The sequence below is a fragment of the Nilaparvata lugens genome, chromosome 7 (genome assembly GCF_014356525.2).
Source record: "Nilaparvata lugens isolate BPH chromosome 7, ASM1435652v1, whole genome shotgun sequence".
In the NCBI taxonomy this organism is placed as follows: domain Eukaryota; kingdom Metazoa; phylum Arthropoda; class Insecta; order Hemiptera; family Delphacidae; genus Nilaparvata; species Nilaparvata lugens.
The window spans coordinates 59,778,267-59,797,123 of NC_052510.1; the positions used below are offsets into that span (position 1 = coordinate 59,778,267).

An 18,857-nucleotide genomic window follows, 5' to 3' on the forward strand; every position below is an offset into this window, starting at 1 on the left:
TTTCGATGGAAATATTTTTATTAGGTCTAATAAAAAATTAAATAGCTGTACAATTTTGTTAAGGCATCATTAATCTTTGGATATTACTCCATGAACAGTGAGAGATAATTGGTACCGTAGTTCCTTTAGTCCTGAAGATTACGTTTTTAGAAAATTCATTTAAAACTCTGGTATGGAACCTTGAATTGAATCGAATCAAGTCACAATTTTATTGATACCTTAGATTGACTAACAACCTACAAAAATGGTTGAATTAAAGTTGATGAATATTTCTTGTTGATGAATATAATTTTAATTTCAGAAAAAATCAGAAGTGCGTTGAATGGTAAGCGTACTCGTGAGCTCTTAAACGGAGACTGGCAATGCTGTTGGTCATACTGCATGCATCGTGGAGAGAATGCGTCAAGGATGTGGCCACAGAGTTGTATGTTGCGGTTGGTAGACCTGCGAAATATAATTCAATTATTGTTATTGATTTGCATTCATTGTTCAATTGCAACAATTTAAACACTATTTTCCTCATATTCAATGAAAAAGACTAAGAAATTGTCAAAAACCACAGATTTACTCATAAAAAATTCTTCATAATATAGCAGTTTAAAAGAAATAGAAATGAAAATAAGTGTTTGCATCAATGTCCGAAACATCTTGTGATTAAATAATTCAGAAAGGGTACTGAGATTTTTATTTTTCTCTCTATTTCTATAAAAAGTAGCCCTACACAGAGAAGAGATAAATAGCAGTTTAACTTTCTGTGAATAGGCCTAATATTAAAAAGGAATATTCACCTCCACCTGCTGATAGAGCACTTTTCCGAATATGAAAGCGTCATTTAAACACGTATCCTACAAAATTAGACTATTATACCACCATGTAATTCAATAAATGTATACATAAAGACGTGATGATGCGTCAAACATAATTTTCCTATCATCTACACGTGAATACGTGTTTAAGCCAGTTCTTTCCTTTATTATAGTACCTATAGAAGATGATAGATAGATGGATATTAACTAGCAGCTCAGAGGCTAATTGATTTATACACTAGTAGCTATGTGAACAGTAGACCTCACGCAGTATTCTCATCCACAAGTACCTGATTCAAAATATAGACCTTATGGAAATACAGCAATAGGCTTCTCCACACATCTGTGTAATCACTTGTCAGCTGATTTATGATGAATAATTCTATAGTCTGATTTTTACTCTAATATTGGCGTATGAAGGAGGCTCCTTTTTCCTTTTATATTATCCATGAAATGCAAAATTTCCAAAAACCTTCTATATACGTCGATGCGCAATTTAAAAAGGAACATACCTGTCAAATTTCATGGAAATCTATTACCGCGTTTCGCCGTAAATGCGCAACATACAAACATTTATAAGTACGTTTAAACATTTAAACAATTAAACATTTAAACATTCAAACATTTAAACATTTAAACATTTAAACATTCAAACATTTAAACATTTAAACATTTAAACATTTAAACATTAAACATTTAAACATTCAAACATTTAAACATTTAAACATTAAACATTTAAACATTTAAACATTTAAACATTTAAACATTAAACATTTAAAATTTAAACATTTAAACATTTAAACATTTAAACATTTAAACATTTAAACATTTAAACATTTAAACATTTAAACATTTAAACATTTAAACATTTAAACATTTAAACATTTAAACATTAAACATTTAAACATTTAAACATTTAAACATTTAAACATTAAACATTTAAACATTTAAACATTTAAACATTTAAACATTTAAACATTTAAACATTTAAACATTTAAACATTTAAACATTTAAACATTTAAACATTTAAACATTTAAACATTTAAACATTTAAACATTTAAACATTTAAACATTTAAACATTTAAACATTTAAACATTTAACATTTAAACATTTAAACATTTAACATTAAACATTTAAACATTTAAACATTTAAACATTTAAACATTTAAACATTTAAACATTTAAACATTTAAACAATTAAACATTTAAACATTCAAACATTCAACATTTAAACATTTAAACATTTAAACATTCAAACATTTAAACATTTAAACATTTAAACATTTAAACATTTAAACATTTAAACATTCAAACATTTAAACATTTAAACATTTAAACATTTAAACATTTAACATTTAAACATTTAAACATTTAAACATTTAAACATTTAAACATTTAAACATTTAACATTTAACATTTAAACATTTAAACATTTAAACATTTAAACATTTAAACATTTAAACATTTAAACATTTAAACATTTAAACATTTAAACATTTAAACATTTAAACATTTAAACATTTAAACATTTAACATTTAAACATTTAAACATTTAAACATTTAAACATTTAAACATTTAAACATTTAAACATTTAAACATTTAAACATTTAAACATTTAAACATTTAAACATTTAAACATTTAACATTTAAACATTTAAACATTTAAACATTTAAACATTTAAACATTTAAACATTTAAACATTTAAACATTTAAACATTTAAACATTAAACATTTAAACATTTAAACATTAAACATTTAAACATTTAAACATTTAAACATTAAACATTTAAACATTTAAACATTTAAACATTTAAACATTTAAACATTTAAACATTTAAACATTTAAACATTTAAACATTTAAACATTTAAACATTTAAACATTTAAACATTTAAACATTTAAACATTTAAACATTTAAACATTTAAACATTCAAACTTTTAAACATTCAAACATTCAAACATTTAAACATTTAAACATTTAAACATTTAAACATTAAACATTTAAACATTTAAACATTTAAACATTAAACATTTAAACATTTAAACATTTAAACTTTAAACATTTAAACATTTAAACATTTAAACATTTAAACATTTAAACATTTAAACTTTAAACATTTAAACATTTAAACATTTAAACATTTAAACATTTAACATTTAAACATTCAAACATTCAAACATTCAAACATTCAAACATTCAAACATTCAAACATTCAAACATTCAAACACTCAAACATTCAAACATTCAAACATTCAAACATTCAAACATTCAAACATTCAAACCTTCAAACATTCAAACATTCAAACATTCAAACATTTAAACAAATTCAAACATTCAAACATTCAAACATTCAAACATTCAAACATTCAAACCCTCAAACATTTAAACATTAAGAGATATGCCAAACCGTCGACTCGATTCTTAGACCTCACTTCGCTCGGTCAACAATAAGTACATCAATGATAGTGAGAGAAAAAATAACGTGTAACCTTTTGTGCCTTGTTGTCGTTCACTTCACAAAATTGTCAGTCCTCAATTATTTTTACAAAGTAGATTTTCAAATTTAGATGCTTCAAAACCAAACATAAAATGAATACTTCACATCATTATCACTAAAATAGGTTTGATTATAATATCAAGAGTGAAATTGAATATGATTCTCCGATCAATGCAAGGTGGATAGAGATTATGAGAGAAAATTGAGGAATCAACATCACAAAGTTTAGGAAGATTTTAAAAACTTGAAAATGGAGTAAGCTTCTGAAACTGGCTGGTTTTAATTTTGTTATTTTATAAAGAGTTTTTGAAAGGATATTATGGTATTATTTTCAAACTAACATAATAAAGTAGTCTTGAAGAAATACGATTTTAGAAAATTAGGAAAATTTATTTAAAACTCTGGTATGGAACATTAAATTGAATCAACTCACAAGTTTATTGATACCTTAGATTGATTAGCAACTTACAAAAATGGTGCAGGATATAAAAGTGATGGATATTATTATAATTGAACATAATATGAAAATTATAAGCCATGATTGAATAGAAAATACATTTTAAGCTGCGTTTACACCAAAGTTATTAACAAAATGTTAATAGCTTAATCCTTATAGATTCTATTAGATTCAACATAACTTATCATACACATGATGAACATATGTCTTTGTCAAGTTCCGTTCAATCTAAAAAATCTATGAGGATTAAGTTATTAACATTTTGTTTGTTGTTTTGGTGTAAACGCAGCTTAAAGGGTAGAATATACTGTGAATGGTAGATAAGAAGTAACTCAATTTGTATATTGAATCAACATCAATATTATGTTGCCATCAGTAACCACATCTGTAGGAATATCACAGATATTTCTTGGCTTTACTGAACTCTTGTAGAGGCTACTGAAGATACAGTTACAAACATATTTTTTAGGAATTTAACAGGAAAAATTGCCTACCTGATGCCATGAAAGCACATGTTGATCCAGTTGTGGGTGGGGGTGGAAGGAGAGCAAATTGCGGTGATGCCTTCCAAGCTGCTGATCTGAAGAAATCGCCGTTTGTGTAGGCAGGACTTGCTGGAAACAATAACAAATGATTAGTCGAACTTAAAATAGTTTGAGACGATAATACAATTTTAATAGAGAAAGACAAAGTGCACCTAATGTATATGATCTACATCCAAAAAAATATCAAATTGATGTTGGCTAATACTAATTTATAATATAATGAGTAAATAATCCAGTATTCCTATTATATTAAGCGAGTAATTTCTGTATTTATATATATATATATATATATATATTATATATATATATATATATATATATATATAATATATATTTATATAATATATTATATATATTTATTAATATATATATATATATTTTTTTTATATTATATTTATAGTTTTCTCAAGGATGAGACCTAGTGCAATCGAATCTATGTTCCAAATATTATGAAAATCGTTAGAGCCGTCTTCGAGATCCGTTAAACATGAATATCTGGTTATTTATGTTTAACGGATCTCGAAAACGGCTCTAACGATTTTCATGATATTTGGAACATAGTATAGGTTCATGATATGAAGATTCGATTGCACTAGGTCTCATCCTTGAGAAAACTCGCTGAACGACATTGAAAGGATAATTATTCATCCTTGGCTGAAACAGCTGTGGATAGTAAAAAGTGAGTATGTGAAAAATCAAACCCGAAATTCATAAGATGACGTATAGCCAGCTGTGAAATATAAAAATGATCATTTCAGAGAATTGTGTTCTTTTTATCAATAAATAAAAATAACGAGCGAAGCTCGGCGCCCCGATATTAGACTATAGAAAGAACACACATTGTCTTATCCTGAAGCGAAATTCAAATTATCATGTTAAGTGAGTATGTGAAAAATCAAACCCGAAATTCATAAGATGACATATAGCCAGCTGTGGAATATAAACATGATCATTTTAGAGAATATTGTGTTCTGTTTATCAATAAATAAAAATAACGAGCGAAGCTCGATGTCCCGATATTAGACTATTGAAAGAACACACATTGACTTATCCTGAAGCGGAATTCAAATTATCATGTTTTATTCAAGAACTAGCAGGAAACCCGTGCGACGCAAGGGTCTATTTTAATACTTGACAAACTGAAAACTTGACCGAGTGGAATCTTATTGAAGAATAAGGCCTATAACCATCGTCAGTTAATTTTAAGAATCTATATGCGAAATTTCAAGTTAATAAGTCCAGTTAGTTCAGACGTAATGATGCATCAAACATAATTTTCTTATCCCGTACGTGCATAAGCCAGTTGTTTTCTTTATTATAGTATAGATGAAGGAATGACGTTTTATACATTTGTCCATGTCCATTATCGAAAAGAGAAATACAAATTTGATCATAAGAACTGTTCAAAAAGTTCACAATATTAATGAATTACTATTGTGACTACAGTTAGCAGTTATATACTTAAATTGTACTCCACAAATAAAATATCGGGGACCGAGCTTCTCTTTGAAGTACAAAAGCTTAAAAAATATTAAACGAAAGAAGAAATTATAAAAACCTTCATAGTTCAAACAGAAATGTTCTATCTAATCACAGTAAATTAAGATTAATTCCCAGATGAATGCAAAAAATTTCCCTCACAAAGGCCCGGTTGCACAAAAGCCGGTTGAACTGTAATCCTGATTAATTTCGCGTGAACCAAATCAGAGAAGACTATTTCAAAAATATGGATCTACTGGAATTAATCAGGATTGAAAATAACCCGGCTTTTTTGCAACCGGCAGCACTAAGTACCTGATTGAATGATTACAAAAGTTCAACAGCTGAATCATAATTTTGACACAGTCCCACACACATGAACTCGCTCACCCACTTCCATCACCAACAGACGACGAAATAATTATTATCAGCTGTTTTTCCAAGGATGAATAATTATTATCCTTTTAATGTTCTTCAGCGAGTTTTCCCAGGGATGCACTGGCACTAAGTACCTGATTGAATGATTACAAAAGTTCAACAGATGAGACATAATTTTGACACAGTCCCACACATGAACTCGTTCACTCACCTTCATCATCAACAGACGACGAAATAATTATTATCAGCTGTTTTTCCAAGGATGAATAATAATTATCCTTTTAATGTCCTTCAGCGAGTTTTTCCAGGGATGAGACCTAGTGCAGTCTAGTTTCTATATTATAAGCCTACTATGTTTTGACGAATTTCGAAAGAATCGTTATAGAGCCGTTTTCGAGATCCGGTGAAATACAAACATATAAACATCTAAACAACTGAACATATAACCTGTAATTGCTCGTTTAGTAGTATAAGATTCAGATGTTCAACACACCTATCCTGGCATTAGTGGCTCTCTCAATATATCTCTCTCAATATAATATCATATTCAGTTATTATGTTATTCATGTTATAATACCTATTTAAATTTGTATACGGTATTGATATTTTATTATATATATATTCAAGTGTCCCCACACAGGGTAGCCTATAGGGAACACATTAGATATTAGGAAACAATATTGTATTTGCTTTTTGGAATGTATTTGATTGTTATTTATTTATTTTTTTTAATAAAGAATTTTGAATTATAAACATATAAACAGAAATTGTTCGTTTAATAGTACAGGATTAATATATTTTCCTTGTTATTTATTTATTTATTTATCTATTCAATCATTCAGAGTTACACAACTTACAGAAAAGTACCACAGGCTAAAACGCCCAAAACGGTTCCAATTCTAATTTATACACCAGTCCAAATGTAGTAAGGTTATGTATCATTTCAAAATTCTTCAATTTACAATTCAAAACATATAATTCATTACACACAAATCATTTTTAAATTAGAAAAATAGTTCTAAATAGAATTAAATTAATTACAAATATTTGTTAAATTCCAAACTTTGAAAAAACTGAAATTTTGAGACCGAGAAGACAAACTCACAGAAACAAATTTCAATTTATATTGTTGATATTAGGTTTAAATATATGAGAAATTGGAGATAGGAACGCGTATGAATAGAATTAACTTTTCAACACTCACTTGTGAGATGGGGTGCTGCTGTTCGGGGAGCTAGGGGTGTTTCTGACAGTGTTGAGGAGTCTACATTACTTCTCACGGTGGATCCTCTCTGAGTGAGCAGAGTCCTCTCATTTCTCCTGAACTTTGCTCTCCGGTTCTGAAACCAAACCTGGAACAAAAAATATTTATCAAATAGAATAAAAAGATAAATATATTTTTCTCTTAAATTTACAAAAAATAAAGCCAACACAACAGCACAACTTCAACTCTAAAATGAATTGAATTATTGGTACGGTACCTAGTAATAAAATTTACATTAGGAATAGAGATGTGCCACCAAAAATTATCTTGCCAATGATTATTGAAATTCCATATCTATTATTTACTAGCTGGCCCGGCGAACTTCGTACCGCCAAATAGTTAATGCATCTCATCACAAACTTTAGCTGGATGCACACCTGAGGACGAGGCGCGATGCGTCATTCCGCATCCAGGTGCTTCTTGCTTATTTGATTTGAATAGCAGATCCTATTATTCATATTATTCCAATTATCAATGTTAATGGATTTTATTCACATAGATAATTTTCCAACTGCAAAATAAATAATAATTTACTAAAAATCAATTAATTTTAAACACCGAAGACATCACAATTATTCGAAACAAACCAATGTCCTTAGAGCATCTAAGTCTTTAACCTGAGGCCGCACTGCTGGATGGTTACACGCTGAAAAGTCAGTTTTTAGTCGGGGCGTTTAGAATAAAATACATGGACGGTTATGGAGCAGCACACACTCTTGTCTACTATCTACCGATGGCTGTTGGATGACGCAATGATTATAACAGCTGATTTTTATTTCTGTGTGTGGCCAGCTCACAAATCTTCTCCCATAAGGATCATTATGTAAACTTTGAAGGACCGTAGGAAAGAGTCCTGAAGTCGGATCATAAATTTGATAGGCCATAAACCTGCTCCTGAACATAAAAACACAACTCAAAACATCAAATTCGGTGCACACATAAGAAAGTTATTGAATGTCAAAATTTGAGGCTTGATTTTTATTTATATAGCTTTATTCACGATGACACACATGATCATAGAATGATTGGAAATGACAAACAAGGCATAGTCTTTATATTACTGTTTCATTCCTGAATTTTGATTGAAAATTAGTCCAAAAAAGACAAAATGTCAAAAAAATATTTAGTCAACCATTATTGAGATATTATGACACTAATTTCTGGGATATTCCTTTGCCACTTCACTATTTAATAATTCTATAATTGTGCCACTTTATGAGGTGGTCTTATAAAACTGAAATTGAGACTAGTAGCATCATCTTCAAAAGAATTAGTGCCTGATAAATAGGTTCTAAACTATAGTGAGATCCACTATAAAACTGTTATGAATCCTTCTATTAATAATATTAATGTTTTCAATCCAATGCTGATATTTTAAACTTTTTAATGAAGATTATCTGATAATGTGGCAATATCAATGAACAGGTTTGGGCTATAAGCTCCCTTTTTCTAAATATAACGGCAATGTTTCCAATTCAATGCTGACATTTTCAAGAGTGACGAATGTCACTTTTTAAAAAAAATAATTTTCTGTCATTTTGTGGCAATATTAATGAACAGTTTTTGGGCTATAGACCAGTTGTTCCTTTACCAATCATTCATGATAAGTTTAGTATTTAATTATTATTCATTCACAAGGATGGAGAATAGAATAGAATAGAATTTTATTGGTCATAAAATATTCACATGAATACATGGACTTCGTCAATTTTTTTAACACTTAGTAAGTCAAAAAAAACATAAAAACACTAAGATCAGTCAGTATCAGTACAATAAAATAACATGAATCACATAAAATGATTCCAAAATAGTCATGTATGGTGTACAAACATTCATCAATTAACACTGCTTTCAATACTTTTTCAAATTGTATGCATGTGAGAACTTTCAAGAGGTCAGGTGTGGAGTTATATAATTTAATAGATGTGGAATGCCAGTTTCTTTTTGTGATTTAGTATGACTGTAGAACGGAATTCTAAGTTTGTGTCTATTATTGTATTTAAATTATGGAAGCTATTGGAATCTTACTTAATCAAATTGCCTTGTACATAACATAATATTTTTAAGACATATAACGATGGCAACGTCAAGATACCTAGGTGAATGGAATAAGGTCTACAATGTGCATTATATGGTAGCTTGCATATTATTCGTATTGCCTTTTGCCGTGCTACCAATTTTTCCTTAATCGGTTGGAATAGCATTTAACACCTATTAACCTAAGGATAGTTGTCGGCTCCAATGAAATAGATTCTTGATAAATTGTGAATGGATCTATCGCCTATGAATGAGAAATCCAGTTTTCAGAGCAAATGAACTTATAATCTTCAGATGAATTTATACAAATACACAAAGAACTATATCTTATAAGCCTAATTTTTTAGAGTAACTACGAACTAAAATACTTATCTAGTTTACAGTTGAAAAACAGTGGCTATTGGCTTGAATACACAAATAGCAAATTACGAACAAAATAGAACACTAAAATTTGTTTAAAACTCAAATTAAAACATTAATAAACGAAAATGATTCAGAGCAAAATTTTACAACAACACAAAGCCAGCCATTTTTCTAGAGAAGCCAGAACAGGCCAAAAAACAAGTCAGAACAGAGACACCTCCAACATTACAGACACGTCACCAAAAAATTATAACTTACAAGTTTAGAATTCACATTCTACATCTGTTCTCAATAAAACTTTATTTTGAAACTGTTATTTCAATTTTTCATATATATTCTCCATTTAAATAAACTATTTATCTATTAAATCTGCTAACCAAGCCTCGGTGACACCATGGAACAATGCAACAATCATTTACAATAAAAAAATTCTCCGTCGAAAAGTTTGTCCGTCTATTGATGACTCTGATATTTACTATAAGTTTCATAGATCTCGAATTGAAGATTCGATTCCAATGTGAGAAAAAAAATGTAATATTACAAATACCCCCCTCTTGACATAAAAAATTTTACTGTTTGAAAATTTAAAGAAAAAAAAAATTACATTGACCCTAATGAAAATTGTTGAAATTTAAATTCGAGAACAGTAACAATTTTTTCTAGAAAAACATTACATGTCATCCAATAATATTGAAAATTATTATAAAAATTCATCAATAGCGTTTGTATATGTTTCCAAACAATATTTCAAAGTATAGAATATCAAAATTACTTTTGATTCAGCTTTATAATTTAAAGGAAAATATCTCAACAGAAAGTTTAATATGTAAAGAATAGTTTTTTGAAATTGCACATAAATTTAATAGATAGAAAAATTTAATTTTTATTGCATAAAAAAAATTTAGTATGTTGAAAGAAAAATTTATTATTATTATTTTTATTATTATTTTTATTATTATTTTTTTTTTGAATTGATGATTGTTACATTTAATTTTCAAATAAAATTTCAATAAATCAAAAAATGTTCATTTCTTTCACTATTGACGCGGTTGATTTTATTCGATGCACATTTTGGAAAACAGTCCGTTAAGGCACTCAGTATGATTTTCAGTTAAGTGTGACTCCAATGTGATGACGTTAGTGTTGGGCTGATCTGGATGCACGTAGTGTTGGGCTGATACTTGTAGTCGACTGATGCATATCAAACTCGATACAGGTGACATCTCAGTTAGCATTGCCTCATGCTTGTAGTAGACGGCTGCATTCCAAATTCAATACAGAGTCACATAGATTTTGTATCATATTTGTAATTATACAATGTACATTTCAGGCTCGAAATGACAATGTAATTCATTTTTTGGAAAAGAGATAGACGCTGCATACAGGGTTAATTTAGGTGAGGATTAATTTAGGTAAGGTTTGGTTTTTTGATATTTTCAGCTTTCAAGGTTTAGAGTTCTGCATACAGGAATAATTTAGGAGAGGATTTTTTGAATCAATTCTTTCATGATACTGTGACTGTTCTTTTGAATTCAAAGTTGCGAATGTGAACATGGATGGCAATTACCTCCAGGTAATGCAGTAGTGTTGAAGTTTGAGATACAAAGTCAGCAATAAGCGTTGGCATAGTTATTGGCGTATGCTTTGGTGTCGGCATTGATTTTGGCATTGGCATCAGCATTGGCGCAGGCATAGGCATTGGTATCAGCATTGGCGCAGATATTGGCATTGGCGCAGGCATCGGCGTTGATTTTGGTGTTGGCATCAGCATTGGCGCAGGCATTGGCGTAGCTACTGGCATTGGCATCAGCATTGGCGCAGATTTTGGCATATTGGCATAGTTATTAGTGTAGTTATTGGTGTTGACATTGGCATAGTTATTGGCGTTGGCATCAGCATTGGCGCAGATTTTGGCATCAGCATTGGCGTAGCTATTGGCATTGGCGCAGGCATTGGCATCAGCACAGGCATCGGCGTAGATTTTGGCATTTTGGCGTAGTTATTAGTGTTGATATTGGCGTAGTTATTAGTGTAGGCATCAGCATAGATTTTGGCGTAGTTATTGGTGTAGGCCGCAGCGTAGATGAGTCACACTAGTTCGAAAATCACCCAAATGTTCTTAACACTTTTCATGGCGTTCACTTGTTGCTGATTTCGAGATTCACATGATAACTATTTCAATGTTAATGTCTGTGCTGTACCTGTTATCTTAAAATGCTTATAAACTAAAAAGAAAAACTTGATTAGGCTATCAATACAATCCAATACACATGAAAATTATTTTTAAATATATATGAAATTGAAATTTGTTAACATCTTATTATACAGTCAGCAATACATAAATTGTGAAATATGGACATATCAATTACAAATTTTCACTATAAAAAAAATTTTATTTCCATCTATTCACTGTTCAAATATCAAAATTTAATCCATTCTTCAAAATAGAAATAGAATTTCATAACACCCTGTATCATTATCAAAATTGTAAAAAACATCAGATCATCACAACAAAAATTAATTTCAATATATTTTTCAATAATTTCAGACAATTGATCTTCTATTCACAATCATTTCATAATATATCTGCATTTCATTATCATTTAGTATAACATTTCATTTATAGCATTATAGCAAGTTCATTTCACATTTATGATTTATCATTCAGGGTTTCAAAATTATTTAGTTTTAATTTTGTTCAAAAATTGTATAAAAAGCAAATTATTTAATATTGTTAATCATCGTTTGTTGGATACTATAGTTTATTTCGACTCTTCAATGTTCTAAACACAAACTACATTTCATGACAAAACTTTACTATCAATCATTAAACAAGAAACCATTCAAAACATCAATAATATTTTGCTTCAAAGGCAAACAATATTCATAAGTAATCTGCATCTATGGCAATCAACATTATTAATCATTATTTTTGCATCTATGGCAATCAACATTATTAATCAACACAAAAAATATTATCTCATTACTGCCTCTCTAAGTCATAGCCTCTGTTATTCCTTCTTTAGGCAATAATGGGTTTCCATCTCAAAAAACAATCACATACCAGCAAAATTCTAATCAACAAACCCCACTAAAAATTCTACATACACTCCAGCATCCATTTCAAACGATAATCAATCATATCAAAATTTATAGAACAAACAATTTTAAAATTTTGAAAAAGATATCAATCACAAAAACTTATTTCAATTAATAATATAACAAAACGTTTTTATTCAATAAAAACATTATTATTCAAGCTAACTTTCATTAATACATCACATATATATGGCTACAGAATTCATTAATACTTTCAAATTTTGAAGTTTATTTATTATAATAACAAAAATAATTTATAATTTAAAGACTGTATAATAAGTACAAACATTTCAAGATTATAATACAAAGATGATCAAGATGAATAATGGGTAAATAAGTTCCCTAAAAAATACAAAAAAGAGAAATAGAAAACTGGGTAAATAAATTCCCTAAAACAATACACATTTCAAAATAAGTGATACATGATGAAAAAATATGTCACAAGCAAACAATTATTTACACTACAATGGATAGATTTTAGAAAAGTTAAGTTTTATCAACAATTTAAAGATTAGGAAAATAAGCTACTATTTCAACTTCCAAACTTATTTCAGAAGAATTACAAATTTAAATGACTATGGACAAGATTGGTTAAGATATGCATCATAGAAGAAATTTACTGAATATTACACAAAGACAGGAAAGAATCGAAATTTGAAAAGATTAAGGGCCAAGAAAAATAGGCTACAGGAAAGAAAAAAGACACAATTATGGACTCTTACCATACACTGCGTAGTGATTATGCTATTCTGAATCCCGGCATAACACAGGATTCCTAATCATTGTGTGTTGGGGAATACCCTTTCATCATGTGATTCACAGTCATCATCTTGTAAATAAGCAACTTGAAACAACCTTTGAATACTAACACATCAATGGAGACTTTGCGTTTTGTTTTCTTCAAGAACATGATTTTATTCATGGGTTCATTTGTTTCAACAAAGCCGTTTTGCCTACAAAAGTTAGTCATGTTCACTTGAGAATGCATTGCATACACTTTTTCAATTCTCAGTTGAAAGTTGAACTCATCAACTTGATTCAAAGCAAGATTCATTTTGTTTACATTGTTCCTAACCTCTACAGAAACCTGTCTCATGTAATCATTCACTTTGTTCATAGTTTTCCTAACCTTCAATGTAGCAATATCACTTTCATGATAGTTGACTTTCAGTGAAGACAACTCCCTACCTACTTCTTTACTCAATTTTACTATCTCATTAGGGTTGACTTTTTCAACAACAGTAACTAGGCCTACATTGTCAGAAACTTGAATGAGTTGATCTTGTATCTTAACACTACTATTATCATGCTTCAATTTGTTTTCATCTTCATGACTATCTTTTCAATGTTTCATGTGCATTTTTCAATAGAAGGTTTATACTAGCCTGCTCTAGTCTAATGCTAACAAATTCTTGCTTCATCTCATCAAACCTAGCATTTAACATAGCATTTTGATTTTTAAACATTTGGTCTAACTTAGCATCTTGCTTATCAAACAGTTGTGTTAAGGCAGCTATTAACTCATCATCTTTTTTAATATTTTTCATATTATATGCAATTCTGCTAGTCTGCACAGATAATATATTCATTAGGACTTGATCTCTCTTGAACCGATTTCCCACTCAGCAACAAACCATTCATAACCCTATCAAGATATCTATCCTACTAATAATTTCTATAACCAGGGATTTCATGGTGTACCATTTGGGACATATTTATTTTGTAACTCGGTCCCACCACAGGGCGTACCATTTGCTGTGCTACCAATTTCTCCTTAATCGGTTGGAATAGCATTTAACACCTATTAACCTAAGGATAGTTGTCGGCTCCAATGAAATAGATTCTTGATAAATTGTGAATGGATCTATCGCCTATGAATGAGAAATCCAGTTTTCAGAGCAAATGAACTTATAATCTTCAGATGAATTTATACAAATACACAAATAACTATATCTTATAAGCCTAATTTTTAGAGTAACTACGAACTAAAATACTTATCTAGTTTACAGTTGAAAAACAGTGGCTATTGGCTTGAATACACAAATAGCAAATTACGAACAAAATAGAACACTAAAATTTGTTTAAAACTCAAATTAAAACATTAATAACGAAAATGATTCAGAGCAAAATTTACAACACACAAAGCCAGCCATTTTTCTAGAGAAGCCAGAACAGGCCAAAAAACAAGTCAGAACAGAGACACCTCCAACATTACAGACACGTCACCAAAAAATTATAACTTACAAGTTTAGAATTCACATTCTACATCTGTTCTCAATAAAACTTTATTTTGAAACTGTTATTTCAATTTTTCATATATATTCTCCATTTAAATAAACTATTTATCTATTAATTCTGCTAACCAAGCCTCGGTGACACCATGGAACAATGCAACAATCATTTACGATAAAAAAATTCTCCGTCGAAAAGTTTGTCCGTCTATTGATGACTCTGATATTTACTATAAAGTCTCATAGATCTCGAATTGAAGATTCGATTCCAATGTGAGAAAAAAAATGTAATATTACACTTCTTTTGAAGGACAAAAATTGATTTGGCGTTCACGCTGTTTGCCCAAAGCATTATTCTGTAATAAAGGGGACTCTGGATGTATGCATAGTGAATATTCACCAGAACAGACACATCCACAGTTACACAGTCTCCGTAACATAACTTATACAATGAATAAAATTATTTATTATTTATTTATTTTATTTATTTATTTATACAATCCTTTGGCCATCCTACCTGACAAATAATCAATGTGTGCATCCCAAGACAGACAAGGGTCAATGAAAACACCTAAAAACTTCAATGGAGTCTCACCCTTAACCTTTCTGAATGCAAAGTTAATGTCAGCGGTTTTACCGGGAGACATCAGGTCTCCCCTAATGTCAAAAAAAAAACATATCAAAAAAAGTTAACAATCATATTAAATAAAACAAATACTTCATACTTATACATCAGAATCGCACTAAAATTTAAACTTAAATTTTTGATTGGAGTTACCAGTAAAACCGAAGTTTGAGTACTATATAGCAACGAGTACCAAAAGATGTCATTTTGGTGGATTCACGGGGGGTCGGCAGCCTTGATTGCAGGTTGATTAGTTTGTGCTTTCCTCCCCTTCCCCCTCTCCCAAAGAGGCAAGATAACCTCTCTCCCTCACCCCTCCTTCATCCTCCCCGTTTATCTTTCAACCCAGCACTTCAAGAAGCGTGCTCGAGAAGTCAACAACGTTTCGTTCCGTTTTCTCCTGTTCCGTGGCGTTCGAGTTGAATGCAATTACCTCGTTCCGTTTCATGATATATGTACAATATTATATAGGCCTACACATGAAGACAGGATATCACCAGTAACTTCTACACTCGAGATATACAGTCCACTTCCTCGCCAGTTCCAAGGTTAGTGCGAATTAAAGACTTACTTTTGGGGCTGTCGACGTTTTCGTGAATTAAATCTTAACTGTACCCAAATCCATAGGTTTGGGGACAGGACGGGATTACCACATTTAATATAAAATTTTTGCTTGATACATGCTTGAAAAATGCTATAATCACGATAGAATTCAGAATGATTGAGTATCAATTGATATATCAATTTATAAATAAATACCTGAACTCTGGCCTCACTGAGGCCGACCCTCCTTGCCAACTCTTCTCTGACGAAGGCGTCAGGATAATGTGTTCGTTCGAAAACTCTTTCCAGTGCACTCAGTTGTGCACTGCTGAACGTCGTCCTATTCCTTCTCGGTTTACCTCTTCGTTTCCCATCCTCATCTTCCTCATCTGAGAACAAAATAATATTTTCAAAAAGGATAAGATAAGATATTTATTCATTCAACACAGAAGCATATTTGTCACAAAAAATAGACAGTTGAATATCGTAAATAACTGTTATGATGTAGCTTTAGTGTTGTTTCTTGTTTGTATACTTTTTTAATTCAATATTCTCGAAATTATGATCATTGTTATTATTGTATTGAGATGAAATATTGATTTAAATAAATAAATTGTGTAAAAATATAGCCTAATAAGACTATTTTTTGCATCTCTACATAAAATTAGTCTCAGGAAGGAATATTATGTTTCGTTGAGTTCAATATTATTTCAATTTTACAATGAAGATGTATATGATTTACTAAAAATTTGTGTCAGAGTGAATAACATCAGGTAATATCCCAAAGTGATATCTTGTTAATTGTCGCTTACCGAGCAAAGTCTTTTTCTATTTTATATTCAAGTTAAGTTATGGTGCAATGGACAAAACAGAAAAATCAGTTACAAAACAATGTAGAAATATAATCAGGTCAATCAAGGAAACAGAATTATTGTTATTGATTGATTTTTGTATGTAATGGATTATTTTTATAAATCCCTCAAATAGCCTGTATCCCTCAAAATAGTAAAATAATGTATTCTTATGAAGTGACTTTTGTCAATGCAATTACTTTGTTTGTGGCAATCAAGCATTCTTACAGAGTCTAGAGGGATACTATCGCACTGTTGTAATATTCAAATAAATAAATCAATAAGTTGGATATCTATCAGACAATCAGTCACTCATTGCAGTCATTACTCTCTCATCCCCTGATATTTTTCCAATAATATTTCCATTTCCAACCGAATGATTTTGATTAATTCTTGTCATAATTATTTAGTATGGTAGGTAGGCCTACAGTAAAGTGTAAAATATCAATATCTCAGGCTTACATCTGCACGCAATATTAGTTGCGAGGTTTGAAGAAGTAGGCCTACTTGTAATATTGTTATTTATTCTTGAAAAAATCAATATTAGCTGCCGTGATATTAATCCTATTATATTAAGCGAGCAATTTCTGTATACGATACATGTATATTATTTTTATATTTGGTTATTTATAAATATAAAGAAAATAAAAATCTCAGTAGGCCTACCATTTTTTAAAAATATTTTATCACATGTTTCGGACATTTATGCCATTTTCACTGAAAATTGAAAATTTGAAAATGGCATAAATGTCCGAAACATGTTGTGATAAAATATTTCAAAAAAAAAGGTACTGAGATTTTTATTTTCTTCATATTTATATTACAAGTTGGTTACAAAAGTTGGTTATTTATATTTGTTTATTTTACGTCCAACGGATCTCGAAAACGGCTCTAACGATTTTCAAGAAATTTGAAACATAGGTTTATGATATGAAAATTCGATTGCACTTGGTCTCATCCCTGGGAAAACTTGCTTGATTGATTGATTGATTGATTGATTGAGTACTTTATTTATGTAGATTACAATATATACTGGCTTATACACTTATATACAATAGCTTACAATACAGCAAAGTTATAGATGAATTTACATAATATAGACTAAGAAAATAACTATTGAACTGTATATGATATGAAAAAGCAATTTGTAATATAATAACTATAGATAATAATCATATTGTTATGCATCTACATAAATGGCGGAGCTTGGACATATCAATGTCCATTCTTTGGAAGAATATTAAAAATATCCTCCCCACTAACTCTCTACCAAAACGTTAATTTCGTTATTTAAACTGAGGATTTATTTATTAATGGAAATATTGTTAAATTTTTATCAATATGAATATTGAAGAGAAAAAAAAACAGAAAATTGATAAAGTAAATAATTATATAGGTAGATAAGATCAAATAATGATTAATAAAATGAAGTAGGCTGAAAGTAGATCAGGGCTATCAAATTTCAGTAATATACAGCAGTATGCAGTGGATAATTGAAATAACATGAGTTTATATAATAATAGATATATATATATATAACACTTCGTTCTATAACATGGTTTAAAGGTTTATATTGTGGAATGGGTGAGGGATGGTCTCATGTGATCGTTCTAGGGCCGAACAGTTTCAGTCATTTGTTCCAAAATATGTTTTTTTAAAGTCAGGTTGAAGCTCGC

General features: G+C 29.6%; 1 protein-coding gene across 1 annotated transcript in view; it reads right to left on the bottom strand.

Moving 5' to 3' along the window:
• Positions 1-18,857, bottom strand: part of LOC120352237 (retinal homeobox protein Rx-A-like) — a 60,675-nt gene continuing 41,818 nt past the window's right edge. The window contains exons 4-7 of the mRNA XM_039431993.1: positions 16,547-16,719; positions 7,373-7,520; positions 4,261-4,380; positions 1-444 (exon numbers count right to left, since the gene is read on the bottom strand). Of these exons, the coding sequence (XP_039287927.1) occupies positions 308-444; positions 4,261-4,380; positions 7,373-7,520; positions 16,547-16,719 (578 nt within the window). The 3' untranslated portion in view covers positions 1-307. The remainder of the gene's footprint in view (positions 445-4,260; positions 4,381-7,372; positions 7,521-16,546; positions 16,720-18,857) is intronic.